Source organism: Saccopteryx leptura, chromosome 3, assembly GCF_036850995.1.
Source record: "Saccopteryx leptura isolate mSacLep1 chromosome 3, mSacLep1_pri_phased_curated, whole genome shotgun sequence".
In the NCBI taxonomy this organism is placed as follows: domain Eukaryota; kingdom Metazoa; phylum Chordata; class Mammalia; order Chiroptera; family Emballonuridae; genus Saccopteryx; species Saccopteryx leptura.
Genome location: NC_089505.1, coordinates 314057254 through 314085179, shown reverse-complemented (window position 1 = coordinate 314085179; position 27926 = coordinate 314057254). Strand labels below are relative to the sequence as shown.

At 41.6% G+C, this 27926-nt stretch overlaps 1 protein-coding gene across 5 annotated transcripts in view; it reads left to right on the top strand.

Annotated features, from left to right (window-relative positions):
- CHD7 (chromodomain helicase DNA binding protein 7) overlaps window positions 1-27926 on the top strand; it is a 204129-nt gene that overhangs the window by 74725 nt on the left and 101478 nt on the right. The window contains exon 1 of one of the 5 annotated variants that reach the window (XM_066378996.1): window positions 14582-14642. The exons of 3 other annotated variants lie outside the window; for them this stretch is intronic. Coding sequence is in view for 1 of the 2 variants with exons in the window: in XM_066378994.1 (XP_066235091.1) it covers window positions 14663-14671 (9 nt within the window). In the remaining variant the exon portion in view is untranslated. One more of the 5 variants, XM_066378994.1, reaches the window with a different exon arrangement.

Below are 27926 nucleotides of genomic sequence, written 5' to 3'. Positions count from 1 at the left end.
ATAGCTCCCCAGTTAAGGCACATATGAGAAAGCAATCAATGAACAACTGAGGAGCCACAATGAAGAATTGATGCTTCTCTCTCCCTTTCTGTCTGTTTGTTCCTATCTGTCTCTGTCTCGCTCTGTCTTTCTCTGTCAAAAAAGAAAAAACAATGAGACGTGAGTGTTTCCGCTTACGCTGTTAGCATTGTACTTATGTACTATATGGGCAAACTGCTTTGGTTGCAGATGGTTAAAGAATAGGTAGTATTATTTTTCTGTGCCTTAGTTGTGTTTTTATGTTCTAGATTGTGATTTTAAAACTGTGTTAGGATAGGCAAGTGACTTAGGCTAAGGGTATGTTTCGACTTATACCAAAATTCAGGTTATGTCACTGTCATAGGAACGGAACTGTGTTGTAACCCGAAGACCCCCTGTATGTGGTGTTTGGGTCATAGAATGAACACTGGACTGTCTCTGTGTGCTGTGCCCTGCCAGATGCTGAGGAACATGAGGTGTAGTTCCTTTTTCTCCAGCCTCAACTTCTCAAGGGTGCCTGATAGACCTGGAACTGAGTAAGGGATGTAAACAAATCATTTAAGGTATTTCCATTATGTAAGTTCAGTTACATTTTTAAGTTTCTCTCATGGTATTTGCTTTCTTATTTCGGCTTAAGTTTGCATCCTCTTCAGATTCTGAAGCTCTCAGTTCTGAAAATAATACTGGGGAGTTGTAAAGTCTTGGGAAGAGTATATAGACTTTAAAGCAAGGAAAGGGTTTGAATCCCAGCTCTACTGTTTATTAGTGTGAGGCCTTAGGCAACATACTTAACCTCTCTGAATGTCAGCTTCTTTAGAAAAACATGCTCAACTCCAGAGGTGTTAAGACCAAGTAGGGTAATAAATACCACATGCTTGGTATCATGTTCAGCCTATGGTGTATATGCACATATTAATGCTCCTCTAGGTTTAATTTCTGATTTCCTGCAAGTCTTAACTTATAATTATGTCACTGCACATGTAAACTCAATGTAAAATGATGTACTTTTATATTTAAAGAACAGGTTCAATATTATGAAATATAGCCTTAGTTATGAAACACTGAATTTGATTTGTGCAAATATCACCTCCCCTCCCATGTTGCGGGTGTGATGAGGATAATGATATGGGTAATTCAAAGTGCTAGCACAGAATCCTAAAACCTCTCTTTTCCTGTGAATAACTCACATTCTACTCTGGTAGATATATCTATCTAGTCATGTTTTGCTTATAGGACTATTAAAAGCATTTTTCCTTCCATGGGTGGTAGAATGGCGGTTCCACCTGCGCAGGTAGAAGCACGGATGCACTTTGCTGAAAGCTCACTCTCAGAGGGCTTGCCAACACCTTTATCTTGAGTACTTCACTTTTTAAAAAATAAAAGTTAAGATTTTAAAATGTTTCATTAGTTCTGAACATATATTTTCTAAATTATGTAGCACACTGAAGTATGTTTAGAGATTAATTTAAGTTTATATGGCAACATCAACAAAAGAAAACATTAGAACAGAAAGTTTATAATTCATCAGTCTATAATGTTAATTGTGGTGTGTGGACATATTTCATGGAAGCTCAAGACTTTTCTGATTACTTAAAAAATTTATAGGGTAAAAAGGTCTAGCTTATATTTTTTATCAATAGTTGATCAGGACCTTGTTTCCTGAACCTTTTCATCTCAGACCCCTTTATACTCTTAAAAATTACTGAGGACTCCAAAGATCCTTTGTTTATGTGGATTATCTGTGTTGATATTTACTGTCTTAGAAATTTAAACTGAGGACAATTTGAAATATTTATTCATTAATCATTTAAAAATAATAAACCATGTGTTAACATAAATAACATTTTAAAATGAAAAATAGCTTTTCTAAGACAAAAAATAATCATTGGCATTGTTTTCCATTTTCTCAAATTCTAACATCTGCTTCTGCATACAGTCTGCATGTGAGTCATGAGCCTTTGGAAAAGTGCACTTCTATTTGGAGAGAATGAGAGTGAGAGAGGCTGGTCCCAGCTCCGTGTCACTATGAGAACAGTCTTGAGCTCACAGATCCCAGAGCCCCCCATACTCACTCTGAGAACCCTGAGTGTATAGGGAGGGGTGCAAGCTTAGGGGTGGAACCCCACCAACTGGTTCTGACACCGTGACCTGGGGCACATGACTTCAACCTCAGGGCCCCGATTGCACTGTCTCTAAAATGAAGGTTGATGTGCCTTTCTATTCGGGGCAAAGGGAGATTAGCAAGAACATCTTTCAGTACTTACTATAGTCGACACATTATCATCGGCACAAGTTTAGAATTGCTTGTTGCAAAGTTTAAAAAATAACCCCAAGCCCTTATTTCAGTGTTAACTGTTGTCAGAGTTGTTTGACTTCATTTTCATTTCCTTGGTTATAGGGAGCAGTTATCAAATATCGAGGCTCCCTATATACTGCTCATCGGGAGCCATAGAGGGGCCTCGTTGGAGGAGTGGGGAAGAGGTGGTACAGGCAAGCATCTGCCAGGACGAGTATACCCTAGAGATAAACACTGCATGCCTTGGGGACAGCTCCTGCCCCAGTCTTCAGGTAGGCAAGGTTGAGGTCTGGGAGAGTTGCTGGGTTAAGTGATATCTTGGCTGGTGTGAAGGATAGGTCTGAGTTGGGAGGAGGGTGCGTAAAGGGGGAAGAAAAAGTCTTAAGGCTTAGAAAATGTCCCTCAGTGTTATTGAAATGTCAGGGCGGGGGTGTGGCTGAGAGAAGGCTGTGTGGCTGGACCCCCGTGGGGCCTTGTAGTCATGGTGGGAAGCTCAGACCAGGTCCCATGGACATGGTGTGCTGCAGGTGTTTGGCGGGAATACGCTTTGCAGCACCTCAGGAGAGGTGGAGCGCAGTGAATGGAGTGTGGAGGACGGAGGTGAGCACATTGTTCTGTTCATGTAAAGAGCTTATTTAAGAAAGACTGGTTAAGTGGATTTTTCTTCAGTTTACAGGCAAATCCCCGACTTCCTGAATAACTTACAGTTCACAAGTCTACACAGGTATATCAGTTCATGCAGTACACTCTCAGATGAGCAAGTTCTTAAAGAATTTTTAGGATCTTCAACATTGTGTCCTCAGGTTACATGAGTTTCAGATACATTTGTGTCCCTTTCATTATTTGGTCTTGAATTCTAGTTGTGGTGAAGGAGAACAGAAGCAGAACAAATTTTAAAAGCATCATTGAGATTGAGGTGATAGGTAATAGTGTCTTTATGTCTCAATTTTCCCCTAAGACATTAAAAGAGAGAGAGAGAGAGAGAGAGCAATCAGTGGTGCAGCTTTTTCAGTTCTTAGACTTTTTCCATGTCATGTTATGAATATCTTTTTTTTTTAAATAGCCTTTCCGGGAGAACTGTTTTCTTGGTAAGTCCCAAGTAGACTCACTATTCTACTGAAATCTCTCATTTCACTCAGTAAATACAGAATTCTTGATAAGAGCAGAGTAATTGGCAACTACTTAGTAAATTTTATGGAGAAAATGTTCATGCATCTCAAACTTCTGTTACGCAAATTGTGATTAGAAGAGAGACTTAGACGTATCTCTGTGAATACCACTGCTAACATACTTATACTTTCATGCCCCTAAGATGTCTCATGGAAATGGGGCAAACAAAATATCTCTAAAGGAAACCTAACTGTGATCTCTGAGGCATTCAGGGGCTGTTCAGAGAACAGGCCCACAGAGTGAGACGTCAGTGGGAGATGCTCTCCCTGCAGTGCTCATAAAGAGACAAGGGAGAGAGGTCCACTTTTTCCACATGTTGGTGGCTCCCTGCTTATTTGTTCAGGATACCTTTGGTTAAAGCAAGCCATCCTTCTTTGATTACTCTCGACTTTACTGGTCGGTTGGGTGCTCTCAGTACTCTGTTGTTTTTCATAAAGACCACTAAGGTACTTTTTTCTGACCACCTCCATTTGTATACAGTACAGCCTAATGAGCACCTTGCTGCCTTTGCCTTCAGCACAGCTGACTTATGCCAGAAGTCAGGGTTTCAGTGGGTTAAAGTGGAAAATACCAAGTATAGAGTTAAAGCAAAGGAAACAATTTACTCCATTTGTCCTTTCGCCTGGTGGTCTGAAAGCATGAGCTGAGCCACATGCTCAATGGTAGCCTGGCCTCTCAGTGTCTTGTACTTTGTAAAAGAGTATTGCTTTCTGCGACTATCAAAAATGTTGTGGGCAACAAGGAGTTTTTTTAGTTTATTTTCAATACTGCATTTTAATCTTGTATCTTGGTTACCTTTTTTAAAAAATTTTATTTAGAAAATTAAATTTAACAGGGTGACATTGATCAATAAGAGTATATAGGTTTCACGGTTCGAAACCTTGGGCTTGCCTGGTCAAGGCACATATGGGAGTTGATGCTTCCTGCTCCCCCCCCTTCTCTCTCTCTCTGTCTCTCTTTCTCACTCCTCTCTCTCTAAAAAATCAATAAATATTAAAAAAAAAAGAGTATATAGGTTTCAGGTAAACATTTCTATCACATTTGAACTGTTGATTGTGTTGTGTGCCCATCACCCAAAGTCAAATCATTTTCTGTCACCTTATATTTGTCCCTCTTTACACCTTTCCCCATAGCCTCCCTCATGTTCCCTTCCCTCATACCTCCCTCACCCTCCTCCTGGTGACCACTTCACTTTTATCTATGTCCATGAGTCTCAGTTTTATATCCCACCTATGTGTGAAATCATACAGTTCTTAACTTTCTCTGATTTACTTATTTCACTCAATATAATATTCTCAAGGTTCATCCATGTTGTTGTAAATGGCAATATGTCATCATTTCTTATGGCTGAGTAGTATTCCATAGTATATATGTACCACATCTTCTTTATCCAGTCATCTATTGAGGACACTTTGGTTGTATCCATGTTTTGGCCACTGTGAATAATGCTGTGATGAACATGGGGGTGCATGTGTCTTTATGTACCAATGTTTTTGAATTGTTGGGGTAGATACCCAGTAGAGGGATTGCTGGGTCATATGGTAGTGCTATTTTTAGTTTTTTGAGGAACCACAATACTTTCTTCCATAATGGTTGTACTAATTTGCATTCCCACCAGCAGTGAATGAGAGTTCCTTTTTCTTCACAGCCTCTCCAACACTTGTTATTACCTGTCTTAAACTAAAAAAATATGTATTGAGTGCCCATTATGGACCAAGCACAGTTTGACAGAGATTGCTGGCGTGGTGGAAGGCAGTGAGAAGATAAAGGCCTTCCCTGAGATGGATAGGGAGTTTTGTTATTTCAGCATAATCTCAAGCTGGTATTTCTTTCTGTCCCTACAATGTTCTAAACTAGGATTGTCCAATCAAAATGTAATGGGAATCGCCAAAGCAAGCCACACGTGTTACTTTAAATTTTTTAGTAGTGACATTAAAAAAAGAAGCAAGTGAAACTAATTTTAATAATTACTTAATGAACCCAATATAGCCAAGGTATTATTCCAACACATAATCAGTGAAAAATTACTAATGAGATATTCTGTACAAGTATTGGAACTCTAGTGTGTGTTTAACAGGCAGAGCCTGTCATTTTGGTTTCACTGCATTTCGAGTGTTCTGCAGTATGTGGCTGGTGGCTGCCATATTGAACAGCAGTGCTAGACTCTTTCCATAGCACTTGCCGCAAATTCTTTTTGAAAACAAGTCTGAGTATAAGTCAGTTTATGCACATAAATAATTTAAAATTACTCAGTCTGATTATGACAGTCAAGCTCTAAGACAGGTGTTGGTACCCTCGTTATAAGGTTGGGAAAGCAGTAGCTTTTTTTTAGGTACCAATAGTACACAGGGTCTTGGAGGGATCTGTGTTGTACAAGTATCAGTTCATGAAAAGATAGATTAATGAAGTGAAATTCCATTTGTTTGGATTTCAAAGAACACTGTTGAATGCCTTCCGTTGTCTTGTAGGAAAAAATTGCCAGCTTCTCTGAAAGGTGGATTATAGCCATTCTCATGATTGTGGTTTCTAGTGGTGTTCAGATACTTTTAGTAGTCACGTAATTGTTCTTTTCCCTATAACTCAGAATCTCTCTTTGTCCCTCTGTGGTTAATTCTTGTTTCTTTATTAAATTGGTTCTCCAAGAATAAGGGAGAAGGCCTTCATTTTTACTATTACACACGTGCACCCAACACCCCTCTTTATTTTTTTTTAGCTTTTTCTATCTCTGCTGCTCCTGCTACTCCATTTTATCGACCACCCAAAAAGGCAGTATTTGGCACTGTGGAGCAGTAGTTAGCTGGGGAAGGAGAACTGGTAAATGGGTCAGGGGGACAAGCAAGGGAAAAAGTTGCTAGACCTAACTAGAAGAGTTTACTTTAATCTTTTTTTTTCTTTCTTTTTTTTAGGTGAGAGGAGGTGAGACAAGCAGATTCCTGCTTGTGCCGGGATCTACCCGGCAACCCCATCTGAGGCCAGTGCTCAAGTATAGAGCTATTTTTAGCACTTGAGGCTGATATACTCCAATGGAACTATCCTCAGTGCTCAGGGCCATGCTCAAACCAATTGAGCCACTGGCTTGGGGCCACACTGAAACCAATTGAGCCACTGGCTGTGGGGAGGGAAGAGGGAGAGAAGGGGGAGCAAAAGGAGGGAGAAGCAGATGATTGCTTCTGCTCTGTGCCCTGACCGGGAATCGAACTCAGGACACCCATACACCGGGCTGATGCTCTATCCACTGTGCCACTGGCCAGGGCTGAATTTACCTTAATCTTGACGTTTAAATGTTAATCTTTATTTTTAGTAGTTACAGCTGTCATTCTATAGATAATCTCTAAGTAACCACAAAGAGATGGTCTTTAGTCTTCCTTTGTTACTGAATGCAGTTCTTTTCTTATCAGGAAAGGAAGTCAGTAGCCTACTTGTGCTTTTGCCTTATAAAACTTTAGTAAGTGATGGTGCATCACCATGAGTGAGGTTTCATTTTTTTAATATAGGAGAACTTCTAGGGCCTGGCACTAGGTGTGGTGGTGGTAGTAGAAAATTTAAAGGGACTTTACAGAATGCCAAGGAATTGGCATTATTTTAAAAAACCAAAAGTCAGCATACGTACAGAACACTCATCATTCTGCTTGCTTCTTCTGGTTTAGATTAGATGATGAGAGTGATGGCCGGTAGGGCTGGAAGGTGTTTTCTTACGTCTTATTTAATGATTCAATCAGAGTTATTACTCAGGCAGTTATTTGAAGGAAACATGCCATATTTTCTTGATGCTCATTCATGAGCATAACATTTCTGATCTGCTTTATAATGCATTTGGCTTGTTCTCTTCTACTGCCTTCTGTGTTTTACACTAAATAATTCTGTAGCACAGATTTCAGGAGAACTCTTAGATTTTAACACTAACCACGTGTGAGTAATAACAGTTGTTTTAAGCTGTGTACAAGAGGTATTGATCTTGAGAATTTTTGGTTTGTTTGCTTTGGCCGTAGGCATAAAGAGTTAGAATATTGAGGAAGTGCAGGTAGTGATGTTGGAAATGTTAAGAGTTTCTCATATGACATTGTAACTTGTGAGCTGCCTAGTTCCTCATAGGCTGGCTGGAGCAGGTTTGCAGCCTTAGCAAAAGAATCCCACCCTCACACATTTGGTGGGCCGTCAAGTCCCTCACTTTTGCTTAGTTTAGGGATTTGGAGCATCACCGTGTGGATGTCCCTGCTAGTGTGTATGCAGGGACTTTTACATTTTTTTTTTCTGAAACTTTTTTTTTGAAGTTATATTTCTAAACATGCTCTTTACTGAAGGGACTGTATATAGTCTTAAAGTTTTAGTTGAATACAGAAATATTTGGCCCTGACTGTTTGGCTGAGTGGTAGAGCATTGGCCTGGCGTGTGGATCTCCTGGGTTTGATTCCCAGTCAGGGCACACAGGAGAAGTGACCATCTACTTCTCCATCCTTCCCCCTCTACCTTCTCTCTATGTGTCTTTTTCCCTCCTGCCGTCAAGGCTCCTTGGAGCAAGTTGGCCCCGGGGACTGAGGATGGATGGCTCCATGGCCTCACCTCAGGCACTAAAATAACTCAGTTGCTAAGCAGTGGAACAGTGACCCCAGATGGGCAGAACAGTGTCTGGTGGGGGGCTTGCTGGGTGGATCCTGGTCAGGGTGCATGTGGGACCTGTTCTGCTACCTCCCTGCTTCTCACTTAAGAAAAAAAAAAAAGAATACAGGAATATTTGGAATTAAACTTCAGTTTTTAGACCATGCTTCTCAATGGACTCTTAAAGCCTGAATATTCTCTTTACTTTAAAAAAAAATCATATAAAATTGTGGGAATTACTCAGAGTTATGATGTGTTTTTGCTCTTAATGTTAAAAAACCACATCAAATTGTCAGTCAGCATGAAGATATGACTAAACTTTAATATCATTGTGGGGTTGACAAATGGGCAGAGGGGACTAACGGAGAATTTACCTTAATGTTGACCTTTTAGTGTCACTCTACATTCGGTGTAGTTATGGCTGTAACTCTACAGATAATGTGTAACCATCAGCAGAAGTGGACCTGGGACCATAACCAAGTAGGATGTGGCTGCTTTAAACTGACCTATTACTATGGTAACTCCATTTTTGGGGACTCTTATCTTGCAAAGACATTTTCACAAAGAAGCACAGTTGAAATGCAGGGAGGCAAACCTTGGATCAAAGGGTGACAAGTTAGAGTTCTTCAGGGGAAAAGTTTGATGCTTTAGTAAGGAGTTAATTAGCATTTCATTTTTATCAGCGAGTCTGTGAATGTTCTCTCTTTTCTCTTTACCCAAACAATGGGAATTGTTAACAGAACTCACTTGACCTCCACATTGGGGGGCAGATGCCATAGCAGCTCAGAGTCTGCTGACTTCCCTTCAACCAGGTGTCCCTCCCTCTTATTCCGAAATAATGGTAAAAGACTTAGCCTAAGGAAGGAAATAGTCCAGAGTCTTATTTTGGAAAAGATCTGTTCTCGTAAACCAACTTTAAAGCTCACAGCTTTAGTTTTTGAAAGAAAGCTAAAGACCAGTATTTACATAAAAATAAGGTCTGGGCTTTAAGTTATGGTATCATTGGTGAAGGGGAGGGAAAAAAGAAAGCTCAGTAAGAAACTACTCATTCATGAAGCAAAAATGAATCAGATCATAAGATCAATTTTAATAAGTTTTTCTTGCTGAAGACTTGAATGAAAATCTTTTCAACCATGCCATCTTAGATGCTAGAATCATAATTCATATTAAATATAAATTAAATTACAAGACTAAATTAATGGGGAGAGGTGACTGTCAGCTTACTTGTATCATTTAGTGTTTCCGTTGTCATTTTTGATATGCCTCCCACCTCTGTTCTGCCCACTGCCCATTGATGGCTGACAGAGTGCAGACTGGTGAGACCATGGGCTACATAGGCATAAGAACTGCATTTGAATCTCATTCTTCCAATTTTTAACTTAATGAAACCAATGGATACTTACTTAACTTTCCTGAGCCTTAATTTCCTGAGCATAACTATTGTACCAGTTGCACAGATTATTATGAGAATTAAATGAGATAATGGCTGTAAAGTTTTTATCACAGTTTGTGGCATATGGTAAGTCCCCAATAAGTGTTAAAATATTTTATTATAGCTTCTGTTAGTGTGGTTGTTGAAATGAACTCTTGGAATTTTTTCCTCCAGTCTACCCTTTCACCTTAAAGTAGAACAAGTTTCCCTAGTTTTTAAAACAGAACATTATATATCAATGCTTTAAAAATCAACTGATCAGATTTTCTATAAGGCAAAAAATTCATGATTTTTTTTATGGTAGAAATTTCTGTCACATTACTGTAATTGTTTTTCATTGAATCCCAAGGAAATGGGATGCTATATGTAAAATATCAATCTCTCTGTGTCTGTTTTCTTCCTATTTTCGATCAAGGTGAACATAATCATTTGGTTTTTAGAAACTATAAATAGCAGAGGTTAAGTTGGCATCCTGTTCTGTATTGGAAGGGAAGTTCACTGGTATTCCCTCCAGCATGAAAGAGGTTAAACTACTGAACTGTATACACACCTGTATACAGGGTGGGGCAAAGTAATTTTACAGTTGTGGGTTCACAGAACAATTATTCTTGTATTTATTGATTATTATTTTCCATAAAAATAACTATCAACCTACTTTGCCCAACTCTGTATATTTAGTCTTTGTTAAAAAGAAGCTTATAGCTGTTAACCACAGATTCTGTGGTCAACTTCACCCTTGTTGTTTTTAACAGCATCTTTCTGTATTTTCATGGTGTGTTCTTACACACCTTCGATGACATTATAATTGTAGTAAGTAGATTCCTGTTGAAGAGCACTGATGCCAGTTTTTGAAATCAGTTGGTTTGTTAGTGTCATACCATGTACAATCTTTTAAATTTTTTTAATCCTAATCTATTAACAGTAACTTTATACACTTTAAAGTGAGTCACAAAAGAAGATAAAAAGGATTGTTACAGTTTGATTTAGTAGGTAAAATAAAAAAAAAAGGCAAAGAAGGTGATTTACATTTTTGAGTATATGAAATTTACAATTTTGGGGACAAGTTTTATGGAACTCATAACACTGTTGCCATTTTAAAAAGTTTATTTTTAGAGCTATCAAAATTTAGAGTTAGGAGACTCCTGTTGTAATGAGCCTGGAGAACACAATTTTATTCTTCAGGAAAGATCAGTTATATCTTTGCTCCAATTTGAATACAAAGGAAAGCACTTTTGCTTGTTATCTTCAAACTTTATACGGTACAGTTTTTCCTTTTTATTTTACTTTTCAGTTAGCTAAGATTTATCTCTATGCTTTTAAAAAAACTGAATTAAATGGTATAAAGAAAAAATAAGTCTATTTAAGAGAGGGGAAAAAAACATGCAACACTTTCAATATTCCTTGAAAAAAGCATCATATAGTGACACTCCATCATTTTGTGTCCTTGTCACCTCCCTCATGCCATCCCACGAGATGAAAAGGGACCCAGGACTGACTAAAACAAGGCTCTCCGATCTGATTGAATATGGTCGCAAATGGAAGCTATATGGTGATGCAAATAATTATAAAATGCACAAGCCTTATAAACTGGAGTTTTACAGTTCTCCTTAACTGAATAATTGAAACAATTCAGCAAATGTTAGCTTATAAAGCCACAAATCAATATACCACAATTTAATCATCCACATCCCATCAACTCTCCACTTTCCTAGATCCGGGGTTTCCCTTCTTCCTGCCCTGCTATGTCTGCTTGTCTGTATGCCAGTCTGTTTATGTCTCTCTCCATGTCTCTATCCACTGTTGTCCTTTCTTGTGTTCCCCTTCTCCTCCTTTGCGTTTTCTCCCCTTTTCTCTTACAATTAAATATGTTTCAGCTTCAGTTGCCTTCTCACTAATCTTTCTGATGGTTCCACGTGTCTATATATCTCTGTCCCTTTCTTTCCCATCTCCCCTGTTCCATTCTGTCCTTTCTGATACACACGTGTGGAGACTCGTGGCACCCCAGCTGGCCAAGCTCTCAGTGCTGTTCTCCCCTCTGCCTTGCTTCCCCTTCTGTTTATGCACTTTGGTGCCCCCACCTCTTCTAACCAGTCTCTGCCTGGCAAGTACCCTGTCCATTGTCGCCCATGTCTGCTAACCATTGGCCCCTCTTCCTTGTTGCTTTTGTTCATGTCTCTGGAGCGCGTCCCTTTTGCCCACATTTCTCCATTTTCTTTTTCCTCTTGCTCCTTGCCCCAGTGACTCTTCACTTTTACAGTCGCTGTACAAGTCCCTCCCACATCCTGGACTTTTCTTGTCTTTGTGGACTTCTTAGTGACCTTTCTTCCATCACGTGTGCATTTCTCTCATTCCCTGCCTTTCTCGCGATCCTCGCACCGTGGTGCTCCCCTGTGCCATCGCCGCGTCCACGCCACTCCCCGTGAGTGACGGGGAGGCCACCTCTTTTTGTCACCCCTTGCTGACAAGTATGCTCCTCCTGGGCTTCGGGGCTCTTATTAAATGGGTGTGTGTGGGGTGGGTACGCGTGGGGTGGGTACGCGTGGGGTGGCTGTGAGTGTAGGGTGGTGCGCGTGTGTGGGGTAGTACGCTTGTGTGGGGTGCGCGTGTATGGGGTGGGTGTGAGTGTGGGGTGAGTGCGCGTGGACTGTGTAAGGGGTGGAATGGTGCGCTTGTGTGGGGTGGGTGTGCGTGGGGTGAGAAAGGGGTGGGGTGTGTGCGTATGGGGTGTGTGCCTGGCATGTGTGAGGGGTGGGGTGTGTGCGTGGCGTGTGTGGGGTGTGTGCCTGGCGTGTGAGGGGTAGGGTGTGTGCGTGTGGGGTGTGTACGTGGCATGTGTGAGGGGTGAGGTGTGTGTGCAGAATCCCAGCTGGGGTGAGGTCGGCTCTGTGGGCGCAGGGGTTGGGGCCGCCACCAGGACCTGACATGGCGCGGGCGGAGGGCCGGCGGAGCGCTGGCTCCGGGCCCGTGGGTGGAAGGATTTCAGGTGGACTGGCGTCCACGAGCGCTGACCGGAAGCTAATGCGGATGTTCACTCGGCAGCGAGGCGGTCCAGGGACCCACGGCCCGCGGTCGCTCTGGGCTCGTTGTGGCGGGGGGCACAACGCGGACGTCGGGTCCCTTGATACCTGCGGCCTCAGGTGTGCAGGGCGTGGCCGCGCTGGTCTGGCGTGGCGAGGGGATCGGGGACCAGGGGACCGGGGGCCTGGGGCCGGGACTCCTTCGCGACCTTCCCTCCGCGCCAGCCGCTTCCGGGTCCGCCCAGTGTTTTTCCTTTCTGTGTACCGACTGAAGAAGAGATGAGATTGAAAAACATAAACAGACACCTGTTAGTTATTATCTAATGTTCATTAGAAATAATGTGCTTAGCCAATATAGCGTGCGGTCTTTTATATTTTAGCTTCTGGAACTGTAATTTGTCCACAATCTGCGCACGAAATGACCGCTCCCTTCCGTTTATGGAACTCCTAGAGCGGTTGCAGTCAGGTCTGTTACAGTCTGTCATATAATTAAAGGTTGAGGGAAAAAAACTTTGAAGTGTACTTAAGTGCTGAAGTTTGCGGAATTACCTAGTGTTTTTCAAGTTACTTTTTTCAAGGAAGTTTGCTATGTTCTTTAATAGCACGTTGCCATGTTTCTAGAAAATGTAACTTTTCTGTGACACGACTGCTCTGTCCAGTAGCCACCAGCCACAGGTGGCTGTTGAGCAACTGAAACGCAGCTAGTCAGACTAAGTAACTGAAGTTTTCGTTTTAAAAAAATTAAATTTAAATAGCCATGTGTGGCTGGTGACTTATATACTGGACAGCACTGGTTTGATCAAACAAGACAAATTATTTAAATCACCAGAAAATAAGAGGTAGAACACAATTCGAACTAGAAAAAAATTTTTGTGGTCTGTGTAGCCAAAGTAAGCTTTGTGTTTCTTCTTTTGTTCTCTTTCACCTCCTACCAGATGGCCTTATAACCACCAACACTCTTATCTTCTGGCCCTGCTAGGTAGTGATAGGATTTGTTATTTTTGAAATAAATCTTTGCTGTGTAGCAGCCAATTTGTTGCTAAACACAAGGTACTTTTTAAAGTAATGTGAATAGTGTCTTGTTTTAAAGTATAAATGATACTCCAGAAAGTTATTGTTTAATTCTTTCCCCAAAGAAGTCCTCGTCACAAGTGGTTCATATAAAAGCATTTATTATTATTTGGTTTCATAAGTTAAAGGCTATTATTGATAATTTTTTTTCCCTTGAAAAATATTTCTTAAAATTTAATATTAAATTCAGTCTCCTCATTCCTGGAAGAAAATAATTCAAAGTATTTCCTCAAGTGCTTATGGCAGATAGCTTTATCTTGTGTTTTGGTCTCTGCACTGCACTTTCCATGTTTCCAGGCAGAAGGCACTGGCGTTGAAGTCAAGCAGAGAAATGTTAGTTGTTCTGAGATGTTACTTTAGGGTGAATTAGTTCTGTGTTAAGAGAGATATTGTTGCCCCCAGATTTTATAATGTATGGCTAGTGGTAGAGAGTAAATGAAATTAATAGAAATTTAGGTGATAGTCCTTAGATGATGGTTTTCCATAAAGGGTTTGAGACATTCTGACAGAAGGATGTGTTTGTGTTGTATATGTGTATGTGCATGCTTGTGCATGCATGTGTGTGTGTGTGAAATAGAAACAGGAAATTGGGTCCTGGAATGGAAGAGCAGGGGATTTATGCTAATTACAGCCTCCGTTGCTGGGACTGAGCATGGAACTATATTTTGAGTTTCCTGGTGAGTGTGCAAAGGGAAACTGAGAAGATATAATTCTCATCATTACAAAGAAAGAAATATATATATTAATTTCTTTTTTCTCAGAGGTGTTTTTTTTCTGGCATCAAATTCTAAAAGAAATTTTCGTGGTATATTTTATATGTAGGAGGTATTGAAACATATCACAGATACTTTTCTTGTTAAGACTAGATTGACAACAAGTATTGAAATAGGGCTTTGTTTTTGTTTTTTTCACATGATAGTTCCTTCCGTGCCCCTTGATGATACCATCTGAGTATGTGACATTCAGGGCTACATGGTGGAGGCCATCCTGTGAGGGTTACGTTGATCTGGCCTAGGCTCCAGCATCCCGGACTTCCTGCTTGGTAAAATAAAGTGATTTAAGATGCCTGAGGTGGGTGGATTGCGTACCTTAGGCAGTCTCTCTGGATTTTTGGACTATTAATTAGGTCATGGATAGGACCTTGATAGACGATAACTTGACAAATTCTTTACGTCATTGAGTCTAAATTATTGCAAATATACTGTCTCACTGACTCTTTCACTTTAAAATGTCATATGAATCTCAATTCAATAAAAACAAGTCTGAAGTGCTAATTTTGTATCTTATTGGTGGAGAGCAGAGCTCTGTTCTTTGAAAACTGGATAAGAGGATTGTAGAATGAATGTTCTGTTTAAAAAGTTGATTTCTTAACATGCATTGTTACCTGAGTGGAATTATGTCGCCTGCTTGCACTTGAGGCCATGATCATAAGTAAATCCAGGCTTTACTGCCGAAAAATTCTTTATTAACTAGTCCAATGGAATTTTCTGGGATGATGGAAATGTTCTCCTAGTTGTTCCTTATGGTAGCCTGTAGCCACTCATGGTTCTAAGACAGGGGTCCCCAAACTTTTTACACAGGGGGCCAGTTCACTGTCCCTCAGACCGTTGGAGGGCCAGACTATAAAAAAACTATGAACAAATCCCTATGCACACTGCACATATCTTATTTTAAAGTAAAAAAACAAAACGGGAACAAATACAATATTTAAAATAAAGAACAAGTAAATTTAAATCAACAAACTGACCAGTATTTCAATGGGAACTATGGGCCTGCTTTTGGCTAATGAGATGGTCAATGTGCTCCTCTCACTGACCACCAGTGAAAGAGGTACCCCTTCTGGAAGTGTGTCGGGGGCCGGATAAATGGCCTCAGGGGGCCACATGCGGCCCGCTGGCCGTAGTTTGGGGACCCCTGTTCTGAGATGTTCAGCTATCTGAATTGTGGTTGATGTAACTGTGCAACTAAATTTAACATTTTTATTTAATTTTAACCATTTTAAACTTAATTAGCCATATTTAGCTAATGACTACCATATTGAACAGCACTATTCTAGAGTCATAATTGATAAAGCCATAGTATTTAAACTTTTTTTGTCCTCTAAAAGAATTTTGAATTTTGAAAAAAAAAATTAAAACTTACTTTCAGTTCAGTTAAATGTATTAAAATGTATTTGTCTTCATGACCATCATCTCACTAAATAGGTATTTGTCCTGTCACTGGCCCCTTTGATATTTTTTTTTACTGAAACTCTTTGCTGACAAAAGACTCCTTCATTTGGTTGGTGCCCTAGAGGGATGAGTGAAAGGCATTCTGGACAAAAGTGATTGTGAAAAAGAATATGGCAAAGGAGAAGCAGCGGAAGGCTCATTAACTTTAGTAGAGAGTTTATGTGGCCCTAAGGAAACTGGAAAATGACCCATTAAACTATCCCTGTCCCTTAGAAACCCTTTTGAGTCCTCTATTGTTTCACTTATCTTGATTTGAAGACTACTACAGTGATCAATTATTATTGGTTCTTAGTATCTTTTGTACACCAAAATCCTGTTCTCTAGATAACGCAGCTTAAACCTCTGGCTTGGGCCTCATGGTTCTTTGTGCATCAAAGGCTGAGGAGAAGGGCCGCACCCAAGTACCGTGGAGATAGTTTTGGCCTGGAAAAGCTTCAGCCAGGTTCCACCACCTCATGGTTTATCTGTGTAGAAAGTTTTTAGTAATTTTTCCATAGGTTGTTGAATAGTATAGCCTGTTTATGGATCTGCTAAGATGAATTAGTAGAAAATAGGCCCCAGTAAATGAACAGGTTGATTTACTGTATAGATTTATTTAGGCCTGAATCATTAACTTTTAGAGAATAGGTATCAAAGGTAAATGTGTTAGTTAGATAGAATGTACTTTGAATGATTCCCTTTTGACAAGTAGATTCCAAGATCATTCTAGATAGTAAAATATGAGCACAAGGGAGAGCACTTATCCTCCTGTTACAGAGGCAGAGGGCATGTGTCCAGATCGTTCTGTAAATGATACTAATATCTACAGGTAACCATTCATCTATTTACAACTACGTTTTGCTTACAGCAATGCTCTTAAATATTAATCCCAAGGAGTTTTGTTTATGAGAGTTTCCCCCCCCTATGGGTATTTACTATGTCAGAAATTAACATTGGGAAAAATTTAAGATATTAATTTATCTAAAAAAATAATAAGCCCATTACATTAACATAAGTAACATTTTGAAAATAAAATAATTATTTCCCAATAAGAAGTGTGAAGAGTGGCATATTTTATATTTTTTCTAACATTTAATTTCTGCCTATATAGATGACAGCTGGATCCTGTCTCTGCTGCCGCATTCTGTCTGTTATAATATATTGTTTTGGTTGAAGCATGTGAAGATAATGTGTTCTTACACATATTATTTTGGTGAACAAAAGAGGGAGGAGTATTTTGTAGTACCTTTTTAGATACTTATGGGTATTTTTTTTTATTTTTAAAATGGACTTTATTAGGGTGATAGTATTTAACAAAATTGTATACGTTTCAGGTGCAAAATTTCAATTATGGATTTTTAAAAATACTATACCAAGTCAACAAGTGGTAGTTTCTTAAAGGTTAGTTGGAAAGTGGGATCTGAAGCTGTACCAATGAACTTGTCATACACTGTTAAAGTCCTTGTACTTTGAATTAGCTCTGTTTTAACAATGTGTGATTTTGTAACACCATAGATGGATCACTTGGAAAATATTGGCCTGTTGAATTGTGCTCATCTTCTAAATATTGATGCATTCTAGTATACAATATTAGAAATCAAGTGTGCTCATCTATTATCTTATCAGAAGCCTTTGAAAATTGGGAAGTTGTCAAATTCATTCTTGTGGTCACAGGTTTTCCAAATTCTGCATTTTGCTTCAAAGTTCACATTTTAGCATTGCATTGGAAATAAACACTGTCGGTTACTTTCCTCGAAGTGACAAGCTCACTTTGTTTATTTCAAGAAAAATTACTGGCAGTTTACCTGACTCTGAGTAACTGTGGTTTGTCTTGCAGTCATTCTTTCAAGTGAAAACTGTGTTCCACGAAGTGGCCAGCCAGTTCGACGCACAGCTCAAAACTGTGTGAGCGCTTTTCCTGGCGGAGCCTTGCTGCTTCAGTGTGCAGCAGAACTGCTTCCTGTTCCTCACAGAGGAACAAAAGGATGTGCATTCAAGAATAATCCAAACCAGTTTTTACTGTTTTGTCAAGGACATTCTCAAATGAACTGGCTTTTCTTTCCCTCTCAATGTGAGTCTGTGGCCACAAGGAAATAATGACCACTAACTAGTACAGTTGGCTGTCGCTGCTTTGATTGTGTTGGCCCCATCAGTGCAAATAGCAACACAGTGAAAAAGGCAAAGAATGTCTTGGTGTATTTGAAAAAGATTTTATGAGTTGTCCTGAAAGGGTCTTGGGGACTCGCATGTTCCCATGGCCTACACACTGAGTATAGCTGGTTTTAAGGGAAATTCCAAATAAAGATTCCTTTTAAAATTGGAAATCTGTTTTTATCTAGAAAAATATCTAAATTGTGTTTGGGAGTGGGAGAGGAAAGCAGGAACAGGGCACGGTTGTCGCTCCCAGGCCGCGTCCTGCGCTGGGGACAGTGCAGTGCCCGCAAGAGAGAGGAGCAACTCACTGGACTGATCTTTGCTATTGAAGGACCTGTGGTTTTTGGGGCTGTTGGCTTCTTTTTTTTTATGGCCTTTTGATGAGAAAGCATTTATAGTAAAAACTCATATTAAATTGGAGCCTGTTACTGGGCAGTTGGGAAGCATTTCTTCTGCTACGCCAAAAGGAGTCCTACTCAGTCGTGTCAGCATGCCTGCTGCCCCAGGGTCACAGAGCACAGCGTGCTCACCTCTCCTCCCCATGTCTGTCGTATGGAGCTTCCGCCAGTGAAAGTCAGTATCACAGTACTTGTTTGAGCCAGCTGTGAAGACAGAGGGCTGTTGAGAAAGGAGGGCGGTTGCCCAGGTGGGCCTCAGCCTCAGAGAAAGGCTGGATCCGAGTGGGGCTGTTGGTTCCGTCATTTATTCATTCCTTCATCAGGTGTTGAGTGACTGTGCAGGCCTCTTTTTGATGTCGAGGTCCAGGGGGCCCAAATTCATAACCAGGCCTCATTAGGGCTAATACAGTAGGAACAGAGGGCAGTGACTGTCGCAAGGGTTATTTTATCTAGGAGTTTCAACCGGGCTTCCACGAGGTCTCTGCCACAGAGCAGAGCTCTTTTCGGTGGAGAATTTCCTGATTCCTTGTCTCCGCTGGATCCTGTTGGCTAAATGACGAAATTAATGTTTTTTTGGGCCCTGAGCAGACTGTACCCTTTCTGCCAATACTTACTTTCTTTTTTGTCAGGTTTGGGTTTGATAAAATTGATTATTGTGCAACTTTTAACTTATTTTTCTTGAGTGCATGTGACTTTTGGTGTTTCCAAAACTCACTTTGGTACCTCTTTAGTATTCTTTGGGGTATGTTGCTCTGGTAGATATTTCTTTCATCAATTTATACTGCTCACAAAAATTAGAGAATATTTCAAAATGAATATGAAGCGATAAAAAAAAAAAGCATTTGATTTTTTTTATTAAATAAGAACATCAGAAAAGCAAAGGACAAATCAAAGAAAGTTGATTATGCAAATGAGATGCAAAACCAACTTTTATTTCATTGGTGAAAATGCACAATACAAAAGGCTGAGAGTACTGGAGTATCTGCATGTTCCCTGATCCCCTAATTTTTGTGAGCAGTGTGTTTTTACTAATTAAAAAACACTCAACAAATATTTAGTAAACAAGCATAGGTATAATTCTGGAGCTAAATTTCTAGTGAGAGAGGCAACCAACCCATTAATCAAGCAAAGTTGTGTGTGTTTGTGTGTGTGTGATATTAAGCAATGAGTTATGAAAAAAAGTAAAACTGAATAAAGGGATAGTGAAGTGTAGAGAGTGATATTTTGGATAACTTGGTTAAGGAATGCCTCCTTGGGAGGTGACACTGAGCATAAAACCTGAATAAAGTAAAGGGTGTGTATCATGCAAATATCTGGGGAAGAGTGTATAGTCTGTGCAAAGACCCTGAGTCGAGAGTATGTTTGAGAGGCAGCAGAAAGGTCAGTGCACTAGAGTATAGTGAGTGAGGGGGGAGAGTGGTGGGAGCTTTGGTAAGAGGAATAACTTGGGGGTGAGATCAAGTAGGGTATTGTGAACTTTCGTTAGCACTCTGGATTTTGCTTTGAGTGTGATGGAAAGCTGTTGAAGACATTTTGAGCATGAGAGTGACGTGGTCTTTTGTGTATTTTCATAGCTCACTTTGTTCTTCTCGATGAGGAACAGGGAGGATGGCAAACATGGTAGTACAAGGGGACAGTTGATCAGCAAGACAGGCTGGTGGCTTTGACCAGGATAGGATGGTGGTAGTAGGAAGAGGAAACGTAGTTGAAGGTAGCAGTGACAGGATTTGCTGATGGATTGCAGATGGGGTTTGAGAGGATGGGAGACGCCAGTGAACAGCAGGAAGGTCTGGAGCACTGGGAGAAGCAGGTCAGGGCAGAAAACTGGTTTGGTTCAGACATGTTAATTTGAAGGTGCTTTCACTAGACTCGTGCAGATTTCAGATAGGCTGTTGGACACAGGAATTTAGGGAAGGAGTTGGGCTGGAGGTCTGAATTTAAAAATTATCATTATGTAGATCAGGGGTCCCCAAACTACGGCCCGTGGGCTGCATGCGGCCCCCTGAGGCCATTTATCTGGCCCCCACTGCACTTCCGGAAGGGGCACCTCTTTCATTGGTGGTCAGTGAGAGAAGCATAGTTCCCATTGAAATACTGGTCAGTTTGTTGATTTAAATTTACTTGTTCTTTATTTTAAATATTGTATTTGTTCCCGTTTTGTTTTTTTACTTTAAAATAAAATATGTGCAGTGTGCATAGGGATTTGTTCATAGTTTTTTTATAGTCCGGCCCTCCAGTGGTCTGAGGGACAGTGAACTGGCCCCCTGTGTAAAAAGTTTGGGGACCCCTGATGTAGATAGTATATTCTGTGATAGGCATGATGAGGTCATTATCGTAGATACGTAGAAGAGAAGTGTGGGGATAGGGCCCTGTGTAGCCCATCATTTAATACTACTCTAAACGAGAGGATCCAGGAAGGCTTAATGGGAAGACTAGTCAGGAAGGTAGAAAAACACGACCCGGGTGCACGTCCTGGAACCTAAGTGAGGAAAGGGTTGTGAGGAGTGAGTAATCAGGTGTGTCAGATGCTACTACTGTGAGGCCCAATAAGATGAGAACTGAATCTTAGCAGTTTGAATTTTAAAGATTAACCTCTTTCATATTCTTATATGCTTTTCCACATTGTAACAAAGTAATTTTTTTCAAGTGTCAAATTTTAGCAGATTTCTGAACTTGAGATAGCAGATCACCAAGAGATATTTTAAAAGCAGTTAGACATCTACCATGTATCAGTCTACAAAGAGGAATAAGAAAACCCCCTGTAAACGTCCTAGCCTTGCTGTAATCTTAGGAGAGAATGTATGTAAAATTGTAGTGCAATGCCTGGCATGATAAATATGTGAAAATTGGATGAAGCTAATAAGAAAACAGTTAGGGTTAACTAACTGTTAACCACATGATGGCGAGACCAGTATTAGTACCAAGATGCCTTGATTTTCGGTCTCTACTCTCCTTCCTCCAGCTGACACCATTGTCACACATGTAAAAAACAAACAAAAAACAGTCTTAAAGCTTGCAGAGATATTTATGGGAAAATATCCACTTGAAATCAAAATTATTGTACTTCCAAGATACCACACTTGAGTAGAAATTTTTTGGTCAAGACAAGAGATCAGATTCCCATGAGGGTCATGAGTGGAGGGTCCTGGCAGTTTCTTTGTATCGCTTGTCCTAACTTTCCTACTGTCTGCTGCCACAAAGAGTAAGGAAGAGTGAACCTGTGTGTGCCCCTGTGTGTGTGAGGGGCGTCTGTGGTGGTGACTGAATTAGCAAGATAAACATTTCTTTTAAATCTCACATTTTACCTTTATAATGATTGTAAATTTTGCACTTAAAATATATCATGTGTGCTTGATAGTTTAATTATTTAGTATCCTCCTGCCTCAAGCCTTTAAGCAAAGATTCTGATGTGCTTTTTGATTTTTTTGAATCCCCATTGTTCTACTTGCCACTTACTTTTGGGGAAATGCTTAGGCTGGCGGTTTTGTAACATTTCTACTTCACAGCCTTACAATCAGAAATTTTCTTGAAGTCTAGATGTATGTCTCAGGTGGATAAAGTTAGTAAAATCTTCTGAAGCCCTTGGCCAGTGCCAGTGGAATTCCTTCTAGCGGACTGGGGACGCCTGGGTTTCCCTGGGGGAGAGGTGTGGGCGTCCTGGCTGGGCCTGTCTGGATGGGGGCGCGGGCTATGGTAGTCTCTTCTTCTTCCTTCCAGGTGCAAGGCAGGGGCCCCGTGTCCCTGGGTTTGCTTAGTCCTTTATCAGAACTCTGGTCTTGGCCTGCCTCTATGTTCATGGACTCTGCAGGTTCTCTTAAAAGTTCCTCCTTAAACCACAGTGAACAATGTGCTATCTCCCTCTAGGACAGCCCTCTCTTTCTCCTCCCCAGGCATAGTAAGTAGTTCTAGTCCTTTCCACCCCAGAGCTTTGGTGGAGAACATTCACCTGGCGTTCAGGAATGATGTCCTTTCAGCACCTTTTCTGACCTCGCCCGTTGCGGGGTCTAGGCTCTTCTGCGCCCGCTCCACAGGCTGTGCTCTCTCCACACTGCGAAGGCTCATCTTGGAAGTCAGCACGACACAGTGTTTAGGAGTGTGGTCTTGGACTCCTGGTTTGGTCACTTACGAGCTATATGACCCTGGATGAATTGCATAGCTTCTCTGGATCTTAGTTTTCTCACTTCTAATATGAGAATCATTAGTACCTATTTAACAATGTTGTTAGGAAGATTAAGTGAGATAATACATGTAGTGTGCTTATAATTGTGCATAGTACATAGTATACTGTCTATAAATTGCTATTGTGTTAATGTCATGTTATGTTATTACTACTACTGTGACTACATTTTTGCTAAAATATTGTTGCTCTGCTACATTCTAAGTCGATTAAGGTCAGGGTTCCTGTCCGTCATCTTCTCTTGTCATATCTTCTGTGCACGGCACATAGTTTTTTTTTTGTTTGTTTTTTTTTTGTATCTTTCCAAAGCTGGAAACGGGGAGGCAGTCAGACAGACTCCCGCATGCGCCCGACCGGGATCCACCCGGCATGCCCACCAGGGGGCGATGCTCTGCCCATCCGGGGCGTCGCTCTGTTGCGACCAGAGCCACTCTAGCGCCTGAAGCAAAGGCCATGGGGCCATCCCCAGCGCCCGGGCCATCTTTGCTCCAATGGAGCCTCAGCTGCGGGAGGGGAAGAGAGAGACAGAGAGGAAGGAGAGGGGGAGGTGGAGAAGCAGATGGGCGCTTCTCCTGTGTGCCCTGGCTGGGAATCGAACCCGAGACTTCCGCACGCCAGGCTGACGCTCTACCACTGAGCCAACCGGCCAGGGCCTAGTTTTATAGGTGCTTGTCCAATATGAGACATGCTACAACAGAGGTGTAGGAGCGAAGAGGTGACTGGTGGTGGTGGTGGTGGGGTTATGGGGAGAATTAGATTCAGAGACATCCTACTGGAGGTGCCTTCTGGGCTGAGTTGTATCTGACAAGTAGAAGCCATCCAGGACTGAGGGTCATGGTGCAGCTACCTGGAGGACTCTGGGTGGGGGATGGGCAGAGAAGATGAGACTGCAGGGCTGAGACCAGCATAGAAACTGAAGGTGTCTTGAGCAGCACTGTCTGTTGGGAACAGGATGTCAGCCACGTGTCCTGTAAAATTGTCCAGTCACATTAAACCAGGGGTCAGGAACCTATGGCTCGTGAGCCAGATGTGGCTCTTTTGATGGCTGCATCTGGCTCACAGACAAATCTTTAATAAGAAAATAATAACGTTAAAAATATAAAACATTCTCATGTATTACAATCCATTCATTTCCTACCGCTCATGTTCATGGTTGCGGGTAGCTGGAGCCAATCACAGCTGTCCTCCAGGACAACACCAAATTTTTATTGGATAATGCATAACGTACACGGATCGTTGTATGGCTCTCATGGAATTACATTTTAAAATATGTGGTGTTCATGGCTCTCTCAGCCAAAAATATCCGGAACCCCTGCATTAAACAAACAAAAAGAAACAATGAGAAATAGGTTTTTAATTGAATATTAGAGTGACATTGGTAAAAAATTATAGATTTCAGGTGTACAGTTCTATAATGCATCACCTGTATATTGTGTTGTGTGTTCACCACCCCAAGTCAGATCTCTTCCTGTCACCATCTATCCTCCCTTCACCCCTGTCTGCCTCCCGCCTCCCCTCTGGTGATCACCGTACTGTTATCTGTGTCTGTTTTTGTTTCTTTGATTTGTTACCTGTTTTTTTTTGCTTAATCCCTTTCACCTTGAAATAGATTATAGTATAGTTAGTGTAATATTCAAAACATTGTTTCAGCATGAAGTTTTTGAATATTTTTCCAACAAACAATATTTAGTATAAAAATATAATAGGATAGTTTCCATTCTTTTTTGCTGTCCTAAGTCCTTGAAGTCTGGTGCGATTGTGCGCTTCTAGCACTTCTCAGTTCAGGCCTGCACGGTTCAAGTGCTCAGGAGCCACGTGCCTAGTGGCTGCTGCCTTGCAGGCAAGGGCTTCGGGATGAGACAGCCAGGAGGGCTGGGCGAAGCCGGTGTCTGTGTGCGTGGAGAGGTCGAGGAGGAGTTGGATCACCACAGTTCTTGCTTAGGCACTAGGTCAGGGTGGTTGGTCTCAGAGTTATGTAGAAGAATTCAGGAAAAAACCCTCAAGATTGTTTTGTTTTCAGAAACAGGGGAGGAGGTAAAAAGATGAATAAAGATTGGAGTTTGAGGTTCAGACCAATATTGGGTTTCATGGACACAGTTTAGTCTCAGGCTTTATGATCTTGGGGCCTAGAAAGTAGGAATGAAGCCCTTTAAACAGAGCACAGACCCCCTGGACTCTCCATTCTCCTCCCACCCACTGCCCACGCACACCTCTCTGCCTCCTGCCCTGTCCTAGCTCAGGGCCTGTCCTTGGGCTTCAGTGGAGTGTGGTCAGAGCCCGAGGAGAAGCACACGTGTCAGTGTTTGCAAATATGCCTTCATTTCCATCTGAAATATTTCCCAGTTCAAAACATTAGAATTTTAAAGTTAATTTAAACATTTCCATAGATAAAATTATAAGCCATTTTGATTAAAAAATACTTGATCAATGTAGTTCAGCAATTACTGGAAAATGTTGGTACCTTTTTATTTTTGGCAGTCAGATTCTGAGAACTTTTCCTAGGCCTCTCTCCAGGGAGTGCGTTATTTGTTGGGCAGCCTCTCTGGGAACGACGGGGGTGACCACAGGTACTTCATAGTGGAGAGGGAACAGTGCTGGCCTGTTGATTCTATTTAGGATATTCTAATTTGAGGTGAGAACCTTATCCATCCGTGCACCCATCTGTCTTTTCATCAGGCAACATTGTTGAGCATTTACAATGTTCCAGTCACTATGTGAGGTTGTGGGGGTATAAAAACAATCTATTTTCCCCTTAAAAAATTCCAAGTTTGGCAGTGATGTAACTGCAGTTGAGAGACAAATGAAAATGTGCATGGGGGTAGATACACACTTATTTGCAGGGCCAAGGTGGCACTTGAAATCAGGGGAAGTGGAATGATGGAGACATTGGTGCAGGCACAACAAAGATCATGGTCTTTTCAGAGGATGGCCAATGTCTCAGCACTGCCTTGGGCCGGTCAGTAAAGTGTCATTTGCATGAGGATTTGTTAGCTCCGCAGTAGTTTCCGGCACTCTGTGGGACACCTTGGAGGTGCAGCGGCTGCAGGTGTAGACGGACGGGGCAGCAGGAGAGTCCGGAGAACACCTGTGGGCAGAACAGGGGGCAGGCACATGATAGCTGTGTTAGTATTTGAGGGGGGTTGGGGAAATCTTGATACTCAGTCAGTAAATACTCAGTCTGTGGTATATATCACACATACTCTCCTGTGCATATATACTCCTGTATGTATAAGGTCAGCAGCATAACATGCCGCTGTCCTTCAGGGGCTCAGAGTTCAGAGGGCTGGAGAGACCTGTCGTCAAGCAGTGTGATAAATGTCACCATCTCCACCTACACAGCTCAGGGAAGGCCTCAGGAAGAGGTTGTTTCAACTGAGATTTGAAGATTAAGTAGAATTTATCTGGGAGGAGAGAGTAGCAGTGACATTCTAGGCAGGAGAAGTGACGTGTCCACCAGCACTAAGTTGGGAAGACAATGCATTTATGTGACTGCAGCTGTTACCAGAGGGAGCCAGCATGTGTGGGGGAGAGAGGCAGGACGTGGGCTGGAAGGGCCATAGGGCAGACCCTGACCAGCCTCACAAGAGTCTCAGTTTTAAATGTGGTTGATGGAGAATCGTTGACAAATTGTACAAAGAGAAAAGCATAGGTGATTTGTGTTTTAGAATGATCTCTTTGTTATGATACAGAAAGTACAGTAGTCCTTCCTTATCCACCGGGATTTGTTCAAGACCCCCAGTAGATGGCTGAAAATGTGGATAGTCTCAAACCCTGTATATAAACTACATTTTTCTCTTTACATACATACCTATGATAAAGTTTAGTTTATACATTGGGTCCAGTAAGAGATGAACAGTAATAAACTAATAAAATAGAACAGTTATAGCAATATACTGTAATAAAAGCTATGTGAATGTATTAAGTGTAGTAGGGATCGCTGGAGGACGAGCCCTGCGATGCTGCACCGCGAACCTGCTCCCTGAGATGGCTGCCGAGTGACGGTCCAGCGGGAACGTGCACGGCATGGAGACCTGACAGACGGGTGACTCACATCTCGGGCAGGACGGGGCAAGATGGAGTGACATTTCATCACACCACTCAGAACCACATGCAGTTTAAGACTTAGAATTGTTTATTTCTGGAATTTTCCATTTAAAACTTTCGGGTGATGGAAACCATGGAAAGTGCAGCCGTGGACAAAGGGGGACTACCATACATTGAACCTGGAACCTGGTCAGTGCAACAGGAGTAGGACTCGCAGAGGAGCCTGTGGGTGCAGGCTGGGACTAGAGAAGTGGATGGGGAGGCAGGTCTTAGCCGCCAGTTGACTGGCCAGAGAGGATGAAGAAGAAACAAGGTTGGCTGACTGAGCATCACAGTGACATTGACCGAAGTGGGAAAGCTGGGCTGTTGCTAGAGGAGCGTGATTTTGATTTTTGGCCTGGTGAGCTGAAGGTGCTGGGGCAAACACCCAGTCTCAGCTGCGGAGGAGCATGTGGGTCTTCCGGACTACGTCCTGTGGACAGTGGAATCCAGAGCAACACCAGAATGTAGGAAAAACAGAGGAAGGGAGTTAGGAAAGGGTGAATGAGGGAGGAGTAGTCAGCCGCAGATACAAAGAAGAATAATGTTGTGGTTGTAGCAAGGATTTCCTCCTCCAACTTTGATTTTTGAAAAAATTTTCAATTTACAGAAAGGTCGAAGGAATAACAATTGCAATGAGCACATGCTTATCCTTCACATAAAATCACCCATTGTTAACATGTTGTTACATTTTCTTTAATCTACTGTTGCCTAAAACCACCTGCAGAAAGCAAGGAGGGAGCCCTGGGGATGTTTGGGTTGGAGCTCTGTTAACAGAGGAAGCCTGTGCAAAGGCACTGAGGTAGAAAGGCCCTTGCCCTTTGTTGGACTGTAAGCAAGGAACAGTGTTGTTGGAGTAGAAGAAAGCAAGGGGTGAGAGTCATAGGAGATGAGATTAGGGAGGTTGCAGGAGTCCATATCATTTAAGGCCTTGTAAGCCATGGGCAGGACTTTAGATTTTATTGTGACTAAAGTGAGAAGATAAGGGAAGTTTTAAATAGATGTGATGTGGCATGATCAGATTTGCTTCTTTAAAGCATTATTCAGATTGTATAGCAAATTGGGTGGAGGACAAGGCTAAAAATTAGAGTCAGTTATAGGGGCTCTTGCAGTGGCCCAGGCAAGGTGTTCTGGTGCCTGGACAGGACAGTGGTGGGAGAGGTCATTGAGGACGTTTCCTGTCTGTGTAGAAGGTGGAGCCAGTAGAATTTACAGATTGGACTGAAGATGGTACATGAGACTAAGAAGAGTCAGGGATGACTCCGTCCATGTATTTGACTGCTGCTGCTGGTGTAGTAACAGTT